The sequence below is a fragment of the Glycine soja genome, chromosome 18 (genome assembly GCF_004193775.1).
Source record: "Glycine soja cultivar W05 chromosome 18, ASM419377v2, whole genome shotgun sequence".
In the NCBI taxonomy this organism is placed as follows: Eukaryota; Viridiplantae; Streptophyta; class Magnoliopsida; order Fabales; family Fabaceae; genus Glycine; species Glycine soja.
In genome coordinates this window covers 46,119,317-46,133,772 of record NC_041019.1, presented here as the reverse complement: position 1 = coordinate 46,133,772, position 14,456 = coordinate 46,119,317, and the positions used below count along the sequence as shown (strand labels likewise).

The 14,456-nt window shown below is 32.4% G+C and overlaps 1 protein-coding gene across 1 annotated transcript; it reads right to left on the bottom strand.

Annotated features, from left to right (window-relative positions):
- Positions 1-8,998: 8,998 nt before the first annotated feature.
- On the bottom strand, positions 8,999-14,167 carry LOC114394601. The gene is made up of 3 exons (XM_028356234.1): positions 13,732-14,167; positions 9,891-12,584; positions 8,999-9,799 (listed from the first exon to the last, which is right to left on the bottom strand). The coding sequence occupies exons 2-3, from the start codon at positions 12,444-12,446 to the stop codon at positions 9,524-9,526; spliced, it is 2,832 nt and encodes a 943-aa protein (XP_028212035.1). The 5' UTR covers positions 12,447-12,584; positions 13,732-14,167; the 3' UTR covers positions 8,999-9,523.
- Positions 14,168-14,456: the final 289 nt, after the last annotated feature.

Here is a 14,456-nt window from a genome sequence, read left to right as displayed (position 1 = left end):
TGCATCTTCATATTCTTTTTCTTTGATAAAGTGAGTCAAAGGAACTTTTATTGGTATTGATTCTTCTTTGGCCACTGAACCCACGAAAAATTACATAGAAAACAAGAAACATCTCTTTTTTTTTATACTTAAATTCCTTTTTGAATCATTAGTAAAGGTTAACCCACTGAACCCAGTACCACCTCTGCTTAAAAGAATATCTCACTACGGTTAGAAAATGGCATTGTATTGGCAACTAATATTTGATTCCCTTGTTAGGTTTTAATGATATTTTGTGTGAGAGTGGTTTTTGCTGTGTTTAAATAAGTGTATCTGCTGATGTGTTGTCGTAGTTAGTTTGGTAAGAAGAGAAAGGAACATGGGAATGTTTTGTTTCTTTAACTTGTTAGGATAAGAAGCGGTTTTGGATGTGTCGTGATGGTTTTTATGATGGATAGAAATTAGAGTAGATAACATGCAAAACAGGTGAAGGGGAAATGGAAAACTGGGAGCAGCAGTACATGGGTTTTGGGGAGGAAGACCCAGTTTTGTGGCTTTTTGTGTGTGGGAGGAAAAAATTGAGTTTTAAATCCTATACATGTGTCATAGGTTTTAAGTTGGGTGGACTGTGTGAGTATGCTGATTACGATTACCTCATCAAGCTTCTTATCGGCGACAACAGTGAGTTTTTCCTCGATTCAATTCAATGCTTTCTTTATTCTTCTCTGATCATTAATTATTATTACTAGTTGTCGTTGAGAATAGGGATTAGTGTTTAATTTATGATTATATATGGCATTATTGGCTTTGCTGGTCTCTGGTTTATTTTATTTGTGACCCAAAATCATTGTAGGTGTAGGGAAGAGTTGTCTACTTTTGAGGTTTTTTGATGGCTCATTCACAACAGTTTTATCACCACCATTGGGTTAGTATATTATTTGTAGACACCTTTTTTTTATCGCTTGTGAAAAATGCTGCAGCTGTTTGTTGTCTTGTTTCAAGATTCTTAGATCCGTATTTCCTCTTTCCAATCACTATTGACTATATTGTCTATAGCGCCCCTGTTTCTCTTTTAGTGTTTTTTTGGAAGCATAGCAATTTTGGACTTAATGTCTAGAGCTCATTTAGTGAAGACAAACATTATTTGTATACCAAATTATATAACAAATCTTATAAAAGTATGTTCTCTTTAGTCACATGTCAACATTTTATGTGTCACACATCAATATTTTAGAAAACTAATTTTTTAAAAATTTTCTTTTATCTTTCTATTTCTTGTAAGTATTGTTTCTTTTAATCTTTTTTCTTCTTATTCTTTTTTATGCTTTCTTCAATTTTTTACCTTTTATCTTTTCTTTTGCTTTTTATATTTCGTTTTCTATTTTTTATTTCTTCTTTCTCTTTCAGCATTTTTTTCTTTTTTATATACATTTTTAATACCTAAATCAAATCAAGGATTGTTATTAAATTAAATTTTGATCAATGGCTATCAAAGTTTCAAGTCTCCTTTAGAGATTAAAGGTTATTATTAATTTAAAAATTTTGATCTAACGATTCATACAAATTCAAACTTCCTTTACATAGATATATATATTAGATAGATTCAAATGAGTTAATTATTTTTCACAACTAATGATAATAATTTTATATCACTAGTTAACAACTGTAATTGATTCGTGTCATACACAAGTAAATATTATTCATGAATATTTTAAATATATAAATATTTTTTAAGTTTATAGTAGGAATTATTTATAATTAATTTTTTAATTATTAATTGTAAAGTATAATATTTTTAATTATTAATTATTGTTGTCAATTATAGATATATAATTTATTAAAGTATATGGTAAAATATAGTTTTTAAAATACAATAAATGGGAGAAATAAAAAACATTTTAGTTAGGTAAGGTAATAATATTTAAATAATTGTTGAAAAATAATATTTCAATCAATCTAAGATAAGAGTTCTTAGTTACAATATAAATAAAACAAATCATGAAATAATGACATTTTATAGGGAGTTAACTTTGAGTCAAAAATTGCCAACTGAAGTTTGCTTTACTTATGGGAGTTAACTTTGGGTTCTAGTTCTGGTTACTGAATAACCACACTATTCTAGTTCTGCTTTAATAATGTCATTGACACGTAAGTTGGGTAGTTGCTCCCATCATGGGGGGTTCTCTGTCCCTCATAGAGTTTCTGAAGATTGTTTTCCTTGTTTGGTGTGACACCTCACATGTTCTAGTTTTGAATTTCTAATAACATGAAATTGTTTAGGAGTTTTGAATTCATTGTTTCCCTAGGGGTGATAAATTTCTTTTTGTGGCCACTACAAGATTATAAGCAGCAAATACCTTCTCAAGAGCTTGTTGCCAAAGATTTGCATGGTATGGAGCGGAAATTTCGACATATTTACAGAGGTAATTGGAAAAAAATTAATTAAAAAATTGTGTGGCTGACTTCATAATCTTATATTGATATAAATGATATAGAAAGTCCTTGTGGTAATTTTTGTCAGGTCAGCCAAGGTGGCATCTGCTCACTACTGGCTGGAGTATTTTTGTTAGCCAAAAGAATCTTGTTTCTGGAGATGCAGTTCTCTTTTTTAGGTGTGTATATGTGTGTGTGTTCAAGTAGGATTTTGTTTTAAGAATATAATAAACACTGATGGTGTAAAGAATTGTTATACTGTCACAGTGTCACTTAATTTCAAACCGCCAGCCAATATAAGTTTGTTTGATTTTCAAAATAGCTACCTTAAAAGTCATACAAAAGGATGATTTCTGATTAACAATGCAAATTTTTTTACACTAACTGTTTGTATCTATTAAACTCTTGTTTTAATTGGTATTGATATGTATGTTCTTTCTATACTTTTTTACCAATCAATGTTATGTTGTTCTTTTATTGAAATGAATAGTGTATACTCTTTATTGATTATTAATATTAAGGAAACTTCTTGTCATAGTGACTGAAATACCAATTAGCATGAGAAATCCGTAGGGGAAACAAAAAAGAAAACTTGTAGGCTGCTAGCATTTACCGAAGTAGCATCTTAAATATTCATGTTCTTTCTTGTATTATTTCATGCATGGAGTTTTTAAATTATGACTTGTCATCAAACCCATAATTGTATTTTAATGTCTGATAATTTTAGTACTACTAAGTTGGATATCAATTTTAGTACCTGAATATCAATTTTAATGTCTGATAATTTGTCACTTTTTATGTCTTTTCTAAGATAATTATTACAAAATAACCGTCTTTGAAAGGTTTTTACTTTGACATTCAAAGACAGTTATATACTTTTAACATTTAAAGACGGTTATTATGAAATAATTATCTTTAAAAGTTTCTTCTTTTTGACATTTAAAGACAGTTATTATGAAATAACCGTCTTTGAAAGGTTTCTGATTTTCACATTTAAAGACGGTTATTACGAAATAACTGTCTTTGAATATAAATGCTGACACAACATACAAAGACGGTTATTAGTTAATAACCGTCTTTAAAAGGTTCGTACATTCAAAGATTACTATAATAACCGTTGTAAAAATCAATTTTGTTTTAGTGACATTTTAAACAACGACACTTGAAAACATTATTACATACACTTATTAACCGTCATAAAAAATCCTTTTTTTTAGTAGTAAAATGAACAGAAAGATAAATCTAAAGGGAGAAGAGTAATATGATACATTTTCTATTGTTTTTAAAGAAAAATTAATTCTTTCCAATAAAGGCAAAAAGACTTTGTTGGATGACTCAGTCAAAAGAAATAAAAAAAGAAAATTGAGTATACCGAAAGATAAGGCCTAACAAATTGAATTAATCACAAAAACCAAACAAGTAATTAAAGAAATATAAAAAAAAAAAACCAGAACGTTAACGCATTGTATTGTATGCATAAGAATAAGTATTTTTAGTATTATTCTTCAATTAGAATCAAAATTTTATCTCGATAATTTGCATAATAGAAGTTTGCACAAATAAAATATTAATATAATTTATCAAAGTAAAACATTAATTCTAATTGAAAAACAATACTAGCAGTGTTTGGTTCAAGAAAAAAAGAAGGGATGAAAGTGAAAGTGTTGAAAGAAGGCTGGAAGTAGTTTTACCATGTTTTTCGATTGGGGTGAAATGCAATTGAAAGTTGTAAAAATATAATGTGACCCACGAAATTTCATTTTTTCCTATAAAAAAAAAATAAGATAAAAGATAGTAAAAATTAACAGAATTCACAATGTATATATGTGATTTTTTTTGTCATTTCAAAACAGTACCTCTTTATTCCCTCAATTAAGTGCCTTCATTTTTTTTTTTTTATAAAAAAACGAGAGGTTATAACGGGTCTATAATCAATAATGCCAATGCTATTATTTTAAAAAAAGTTTTTTTAGGATTAGGGTAAAATGAAATTTTGTAATTGCTTATTTTTTTATTTTTTCTTTTATTATGTATATAATAATTTTAATTTAAATATTTTTTTTCACTCTCTTTCACCCAAGTCAAACAATCTCACTTTTCACTATCTATTATCTCTTTTCATTTTTCATAATTTTTTTTTTCATTTCACTCTACTGAAAATACCTAATATTTATATTTAAGTTTTCTCAGTAAATTAAACTTTGCACAATCTGGTTGAAATTCATTCGAAATAGGATGATTATTTTCAACATCATATCCTTGGTGAAGTCACATCATTGCTTGGATTTCAAATTCTCCAAAAACCAAAAGCTACTAGCTCAATAGATCATGATTTAAGGGATGACGTGCAAGTGCCCCGCCATTCCATGAAGGAAAAGAAGGTAAGCATACATATTAACCTTAGAACAAGAGGACAAGATCGCGAGGGTAAACGGTCTAATCAAGGCGTTAGGAGAATAAATGTGAAGTAACCTCGAATTGGATTATCGAAGAAGGTAACTTGTTATGGGTTTTTGAACAATATGCTTAACTAATACGTTTAATTACGTGCGTGAACCAAGCTACCATTTGTTAATGTGCATCCACTTGGTTTTTTAAAATTAGCCTCACTTAAATGTATTTTAATATTAGTTATAATTATAATTTGTTAACATTATTTCTAAGAAATAAGTGATTGTACGTTTAAAAAATGATATTTTGAAATTAGTATTCTTGATCGATATATTATGAGTTTTTGCTCAAATATGATATTGAGCATTATGTATAGTTGGTGCTCATGCTAATAATCCTTATTACTTGAAAATGAATTATGTGAGGAGGTTAATATTGGAATTATTCATATAATTTTTTTTTAAAAAAAAAGTTTTGTAAAATAGTATTTTCTTTCCTTCATTCTAGCTCAAGAATGCAACTTCAATAACGTATATATATGTTACTTCTGACCGATTATATATATTCTCTTCTCAATAATACTCAATTCTACCACACTCATTACATGTTATTAAATCTCTTATGTAACTGCTTGCTCCCTAATTAACTAAGTACTCATCCTTTCTATTTCGAATGGAAGTGTAATTGAATCACAATGTAAAGATCCATTTTTGCCCTCACTTAACACTTAACTTTATACTTTTAGGGTGTTTGAAATGGTTGTGAGATTTTAATTTTTGGTTTTTAAATCATTAATTTTGAAGCACTTTTACACTTATTCCCAAAATCAAGAAAAAAGAATATGTGAATTTGGTTTAGTTTTAAAAAAATACATATTTCTAACATTTGATAATAACATTTTTGATGTCACCATCACCATCTCTGTCACTAATGACACTATCACTATCATCATCATCACAATCACAAATATCACCTTTGTCACCTATCATCGTCACTATTACTACCATAGCACCATTACCTTTGTCATAGCTGTCACCACCACCAACACCACAAATACTACCTTCATCACCACTAATACCACCTCCGTCATCATCACCACAATCACCACCAATATCATTGCAATCACCACCACTATTGACTGTCGACACCAACACTGCTACCACCATTGTCACTGTTACAACCATCACCAGTGACATCACCGACATTACTACTACCACCACCATTAATGTCATCGTCACTACTATCACCACCAATACCAACCCTATCATCGTCACCACCAATGTCGCCATCACCATCACTATCATCATCACCATCATTACTACCACCACCACCAATGCTATTGCAACCACCACTACCACCACAACCATTACCACCACCACTGTCACCGCAACCATTGCCACCACCACCGCTACCATCAATACCACCTCTTTCATCGCACCACCATTGCTACCATTGTTTATCACCACTACCATCACCACCATTGACATTGCTATCACTGTTGCTGTCACCTTTACCTTCATTATCGATGCAACCACCATTGATATCTCTACCGGCCGCGGCTGAAACCACCATTATCACTATTATTGTTACTCTCACACAAAAACACTCTTAAATATTTTATTATATTATAAAACTTTCAAAATGATTTTATTTTGAAACTAATCATATTTTAAAAATTGATTCAAACTTTTTTTAAACTAAAATTAAAAACTGATTTTTATTTTTAAAAATTTTGAAACTCAAACCTAAAAACCGCCAAAACTCGGTGCTTGAACTTTTCCTTTCTTGGTGGAGTATATGAGTAAACTAATTAATGACATTTATTTATGCTTTTTATGGATTTTGCTAGCTATTCAAGTTTAAGTTTGGCATTTTGGTGTTCAAGCTTTTAAATAGTTCAAATTTTCTTATAGAATCTGTAATTTCTTTATTCGTGTAGGAACGAAAATGTTATTTTTACTTTAACCTTGTGTTCTTTCAATAAAATTCCTGCTTAATCATCCTTCACCCACCTTGTTTCTCAGGTTATAGATTGACATCAAATTTTCCAACACATCCCTCTCACGTTATTTAGTTCTAATTAGTAAGTCACTCTATGTTGACTAATTGGGGATCACAAAATCGAAAATATCAACTATTCAAATTTTTCTTTCCTATCCCAATCAATAATACCTTTTCCTATAACAAAAATCTAGGTCTTCTTTTCTAATGAATGTTAACCACTGCATTTGGGTTTATCATTTCCTATACAATTTTGCACTGCAACGGGCTTTTCGGTTTCCAGCTTGTTTCTAGCTTAAGCATGCATGGAATGAATGTTAGACAACAATCTTATAATGCATTAGAATAATGTTGGTTACATTTACATTATTATTTCTTGGAGCTGTGAAGGTTTTGCTACTGGCATAATAATCTCGTTTGATGTTTGTTTTTCCTCTGTACACCTGCATTAGTAATTTACTCCTAAAGTTTTAACTATTCTAAAGCTTGTAAAGGAATTGATTATTGGTGGCTCATTATCCATAACCCCATGATCAAGAGATGAATGAACTACAGGCTGAAAAAGCAATATTACCTAGACATTAATGTTTGCACATGCAATAAAATAGATTCAAGGAAAAACAAGAGTAAGAGTTGAAAGTGTAATATTCAAGCAGAACTATCTCTGCCAAAAATTCAATATATATATATGACACAACACAAGCCCAGAGCAATTCTCTTTGTTAAATGTGGCATTTCATAATCCCAATTGATTAAAATATTGTTATTTTCATTTGAATTGTATTAAAATCTAAAAAACTGGAAAATTTTCTATGTGCTTCATCGTTTCCTTATTGTCTGTTGAATAAAAATTACATAAATTTTCGCGTTTAGGAGGAATTCTGTTCAAAATAGTGACTTTTGTAGTTTTGTGTGATTCAAATAAACATTTTCTTTATTCAGAGCCACAGGCTACATATCGCCTATCTTGTGTAAATAAATATATTAGTAATAGTAACATTATAACGCATATGCTCAGATTCTCCTTTATGAATTTCTGTGAAGATTGACTTTACAAATTTCTGAGGACAAATTTATAATTACTCTTTCAATTATTCCGTAGCTTAAAATATGATTTTTTTTAAAATTTGTTTCCTTGGTACATAGCCATTGGTTTTAAATATTTTATGAAGGGACTTTCTCTTCCTATCAAGGATTTTAATTTCTTGCCAGGTTTGTTCATCAATAGCTTGTAAGAATCTCCATCAGTGTCTAGTTAGTATCTCAATTTGCGAATGGGATTATTCAGTGTTTTCCTTAAACCATTTAATTCATCTTTGGACTTACTTTTCGCATAATAATTAGTATTCTGTCAGTGAAATTTGGAATTGTCAATTGTTGGGTAATTTCTGTCTTTCTCATCGTGAATTATGGATATTGCTTTTATCATTTTCTTTTCCCTCATCCACAAAACCAAACTTCAAGCACTCTCATTAGTTAACTATATTTACTGTTTCATCTTGAGAGTAGTGAGAACACTGATTTGGATGAACAGGGTTTGGAAGAGGGGCCACAAATTTCCATATTAAGAGAACTAATGCAAAAGAAGCAGAAATAAGGGACACTCCAAAAAATCTTCAGAAGTATGGCAAGTCAACAGTGTTTGGGATGCACGGTCAGTTTTATGTTTCATTCAGGAATTGTAAGCTTGGAGTTGAAGACATGCAAGGCCTGTGAGCAAAAAGGAATGAGGTATGAAAGAATTTCTGATTGAAAGTCAACTAGAAAACACTAGAGGTTCATGCTAGAGGAAATACAGGACCATTTTGTTTGAGCTAAAAATTTGATTGATAGAAAAACAATACATAATTCTATACCTATAAACCTCAGATTCTCAGCATAACTAAATAAACAAGGACTTGTTAATTCTTCTATGCAGATGTATAAATGAACCTGATACAAACATAAAACCATTTATGTATTTTCACCCAACTAAGCATTTGGGACAATTGGTTCATGAGTAACATGTAATGGAATAAACTACTGTTATCTAGATGTACAAATAATATTTACACACTAGGAAAAATTGATTTCCTCTTGCCTGAAAATAAATTGTTTTTTCTTTTAGAACTACTAGAACAACTAAGTATTCTCTATTCCAATTAATATCAAATAACAGTATTTGGTTTACAAAATTGTATAAGAATCATCACCATGAAACATTAAACCATATATACAAAATTATTATTATAATGCTCGAGGACAAACTGGAAAGTAAACATCTCCAATAAGAGATATTGAAATGATGTCAAAACTGAGTCATGTAATAATGCTTAACTGATTTACACATCATTAAGAATCTCCAGTGTATAGAACAGTTAAAAGGATTTCTGGAGGCACGGCCTTATACTATTGTTGATCAAATTACAGTTTCAGCTCTTCAAGTTCACAGTGCTCAAGATATACAATGGATACTAGTCTTATGTTGTATTTTGTAAAAGGATAGTATTGGTGCAGGGGTGCTTTTGTACAATGAATACAAAAATACAGTGAGAATACCATTTTCTGCAACAACAGGTATTCTGGCGGGAAGGACTGTGGTATTGCTATAGTATCAAACAATAAAGGAGTAAATGGAGAATTATTGGCAGTGCAATAACTTGAAATTCCTTAGCTTCATGGTAATATATAACAGATATCTATGATGGATTGATGGTGAAAAAGCCTTCCCTTTCTGATATTAAACTCTGTCAGCAGGGGAGTATGGAGGAATTGGATTATAATATAAAGGTGCTTTCCCCTGAAGTTCATTGTTGCTCTTGGGACTGAATTCTTTATTGATTGCTTCTTGCATGTTATTGATTTCCAAGGAACTTGGCAAGTTATGGCTGCTTAAAACTGCCACAGACATGAAGAATGCTTGTAAATGATTAATTTCTGAACTGAATTCGACTGAGTAGAATCCATCCTTCAATGGAACCAACGTGAATAGGGGTGTGTTTTGATCAGCTCCTTCCTGAAGTTATGTCATAGATGATCTTAACTTGCTATCATTATATTTATAATCGTATATACTCATGGCTTCAGGGAGAAAAGTAAAAGCATACCTGAACAAAAAGATGAAATCTCTCAAGGTAAGATTTTGAACTCCTTGGAATATTTGAACTAAGGTTTTGGTTAGAGAGAACAAGCAATTTGCAACCAACATCCCAACCTCCACAATCACATGTTCCCCCCAACTTCCATCTATGGATTAATGGTGAAGGTTGTCCTGTGTTTGGTGAACTATGTACACCACCAGGAAGTATAACTGTAATGTTGCCATAGATTTCATTTTCTTGTGAGCTGCAAAAGCATTTTTCATCTGCCAAGCACTTTAAGCATCTTTTTCTCAGTAAGTTATGACTATATGATAGTCCTTCATGATTTACGTTTTCACAAGGGATCTCAATAACAACAGCTGCAAGCTCCTTGCTCATGAAGAATTCTGGTGGTTCTTGATCTAGCTGGTCAACTTCAACTCCCATTAGCACATATTCTTTCACCACACTCTCTCTCTTGGAGTTCTCGTTGCTTGATTCAGTGGTTTTAGAGCTAGAAACTTTCATCTGACCAACAATATTGTAGACATATCCACAATTTTTTTCTTTACTCCTATGATTCATCCATTTGCCACTCTTTTTCTTAATTTCATTAACAAGGTAGAATGTGAAATAGCAGTCTACATCATCCTTCTCCGGCAATGCTAAGCTCTTCATGGTCGCAGCAAGAACCTTTCTTTCACTGTTGAGCACAAATTTAAACAAAGGTACTCCATTTCTTATTGTTAACTGCAAAAGGGCTTGGGTTGGTGATTCCTTGCTCTTTTCATCAGACAGATTGATTGTCCTCAAGCTGATGGAATCCATGCTTCCTTTTGATGTCACACTTTGTTCATCTGAAAACTGTATGTTTGATGCCTTACGCTTCAATATGGGATCTAATAACCTTAGGAAGGGGCTGGACATAGTTCTGTTATGACCTTTTACCATATCTTCGCTATGATTATTCAAATAAGCATAAGATTCAGGTGTCACTGGACCAGACTTTGCACCAACATACGTGGAGCTAAGTTTTGAAATAGACCCTTCCTTGAAACTAAAACTTCTTCCAATCCGGCTTAAGCTTAAGCTTAAGCTAAGCCGACAATTAGATGAGGGATTCTGAGGTGTCAGCTCAGCAGTTTCATGGTCCAGTGATTCCAGCACATTACTGAAAGCACACTGATTTTTTGGCTTGATATCTAACACATCCTTTTCAATGCAAGTATTTTCAGATTGGAGACTAGATATGCTATTTGAGCATGCTGGTTTCTTAGATAAAACAGAAGAACGATCCATATCTAGATCAGTATTGATACTATGTTGCAATGTTTCTGAAGAAGCAAGCTCAGTCACAGAAGGCAGTACACTTGAATGAGGAATTTTAGAATGTACATCTTCAGTGTAAACCTCCTCAGGAATGGACATATATGACAAACTACTCCAGCTTGATTCCAAAAAATCTTCTTCAGATGAAGTTCTTGATTGAGAATGCTGAAAATAGTCTTCTGATTTCAATTGCAGAACTCTTGGGGGACGAAGCAACACAATATTATTAGGCATCCTATGATTTTGTTCATAACCAGCATCAATATCTGACTCCTGCCACTGATCCATCTTTTTCTTGGCTTCACTGCTGCTGGAAATCATTTTCTTCTGAGAATCAAATGAGACTCCTTTAGTTTTTGATTCTAATGATGGAAATCTCTTATCAGAACTGGACTTTAGACTCCTCTCCTTTTTCTTGAGGCTATGCTGCTGTAAACCCTCCATCCTCTTCTTTTCTTCAACATCCCTACCACTTGAATTTTCATTCGGAACTAGTGAGACCACATTATGCCTGGACTTGGATGCAGAGCTTTCAACTACTGAAGTTATTTCATCATAGTCATTAACTTTCACCCTTCGAAGTGATGTATCTGACTGAGTTTTGCCAAATTCCGAGGGTGACATCCCAAGCTCATCTCCAAGGGTCTTTGTTTCAGTTTCAGAATGTTGATAGTGCTTGACATTCTGAGAAGACATTTTAGATCTTCTAGGAAGGCCTTCTTTATAAGGTCCCTTGCTTCGTGAAGAACTCGAAACTTTTCTACCATCAAGCTTTTTATTATGGCCACCCGAAGTGGCAGACGATGATGTAGTGGCTGCCCTTGAGGATATTTCTTTACTGCTATTGGATGATGTGAAATTGCTAGCTTCTGCCTTTGTATGTGTTTGTTTGTTCTTCCATTTTTCAAGATGTGACCAATCAAGAACTCCAACATTTAAAGCCTTCCCTTGAATGCTTTCTCCTCCATCAGAACGCTTGAGAAAACTGGGCAAATTAGACATGTACTTGACAAGTTCATCAGGTTGAGTTGAACTTCCCTTTGCACTATCCAAGTGCTGAACCTTTCCTTTTACATCATGCTTTGCTTTATGACAAGAATCACTGCTTGCTTGACCAACATTAGACTTTGATTTAAGCTTAAGTGAATCCTTTGAACATGGATTGGGTTGAGGCAAATCAGAACTCTCCTTGTCTGTCTTTGACCTGCTTTGCTGCTTTGAGCTTTTCTTTCGAAGGCTTAAACCAAATCCCATGTCAACAGAGAGGGTTTCAACTTTCAACAGCTCATTACTTGGCTGTATATTGAATTATCAATGATATGTCATAATATATGCAAAGATTTCACTCTGAAGTTTCTCCAGTAAATTCGCAGAGGAGTTACTCCACTTGATCTAGAAATATTTGCATTTAGATCAGTTAATCAATTTGTAAAAATTAAAAAGAAAAAAGAAAAAAGAAAAAGAAAAGAATTCCAAAACAACATGGTGCAAATATTAAATTCCCATTTTGAAGGAGTTTTGATGGTATCCAAAGCAAGGCAACTATGCTATCAAATTACAATTCACAACACAAACAATGGTATGTATGCATAAAGAGAAGAACATGTCTCACATATTGATGTCATAGACGTACATATATATTAAAAAGATATGAGAGTCAAGGCATTGTCCGTGTAGAAAATATGAAGACATGAAAATGATACTATTAGGGGAGGAAAGAATCGTCGTGTAAAAGGGGCTATTGCTTTTTTTTTTTTTTGGTACAAAACGCAAATAGTTAATGGTTCCTAGAAGCTTAAGAAATTTGTTTTTGTCACTCAGAAGAATGAATTGTGACAGAAAGCTACGTGAAAGGGAAGTGATTGAATTTATTGTAAACATCCACGTCCTAATTCAGTGAACAAAAATGATGGATATCCTCCGCCCCTTACTCCAGAAAACAACAATGAACTCATTTACACCATTCATTAACCTATGAATATGTGGCTTCTGAATTTAATGCGAATTAATTGCACATACACATGTCAATATCATGACATAACTTCTGCTCTGAACTCAAAACAGAACACAAACTCAAAACACAGAACCATAGAAGTAAGCAAAGGCTTAGGCTAATATACTTATTGGACTATGACATCAGAAAGCAATTAATGCGTAAAACGATGGGGTAGCCAATTAACTAATTAATACCCAACATTAGTGAACAATTGGAAACAGAACCCAAATTTATGAATGGCATCACAAAATTTATTCATGTTTGTCTGCAGAGAAAAAAGATGCCATAACCAAAAAATAAAATAAAACAAAATTCAAACACCCTCTTCCTGGAAAATCAAGACCAACGAAACCCACATTTTTATTTTCAATGAAACTATGAAACAAAGGAACCAGACACAATGATAAAAAAGTTCCCTTTCAACCCAAGATTCATTTTTTCTTGAAAAAGCAAACAATAAAGAAAATACCCAGAAGAAGAAGAAGAAGGTTATACAAAGATGCAGCATCCTACAGAATCTAAAAAATTTTGTGAAGAACTTACCAAGTACCAACCCAGAAAACCAAAAGTGAAAAAGAAGAAAACTTGGCTAAAGGGGAGTGGCAATTCCACGTGGGTAATTATGTTATGGCGGCAAAGTGAGAGAGAAACAAACAGGCTTCGGAGATCCCGAGGAAGATCCGAAAGGTGATTGGGCGAGGAATTCAATGCAGGAAGGAACCAAAGCTGAGAAGTAGAAAAATCAATGGTGGCATCACTGTTCAAGGTGTGGGATCATTGTTCAACGTTGTTGTTCATTATCACACACAACTCACAAGCATATCAATATTAACATCAAAATCATCTCCTGCTTCTTCTACTACATTAGTGGTATTAAATACACGTATATGTATGTGTTTTCTTCAGTGTGAAACAAAAGAAACAAAGAGAGAGAAAATCGTAGATTCCAATTCTTGTGTTACATAATAACACAAGAGAGAGATAACGAGGGTATGTGTGTTTGAGAGTGAAATGAATGAAAGAGTGTGTTGGGTCGCTGTGTGGGTCCCATGAGGGGAACTTGTTTCGCTTTCACGGTTGCCTACGTTCGATAACTGGGCCCACGCAACTCCAACTAATTTTTGTTTATTTTAATGAATATAGTAAACACGTCTACCATGGAAAACGAGTAATGTTGTTAAACAATTAAATAATATTACTACCTTCCTTCCAAAATAAATGTTTCACAACATTATTCATTTGACACATAACATTAATCACTCCTTTTA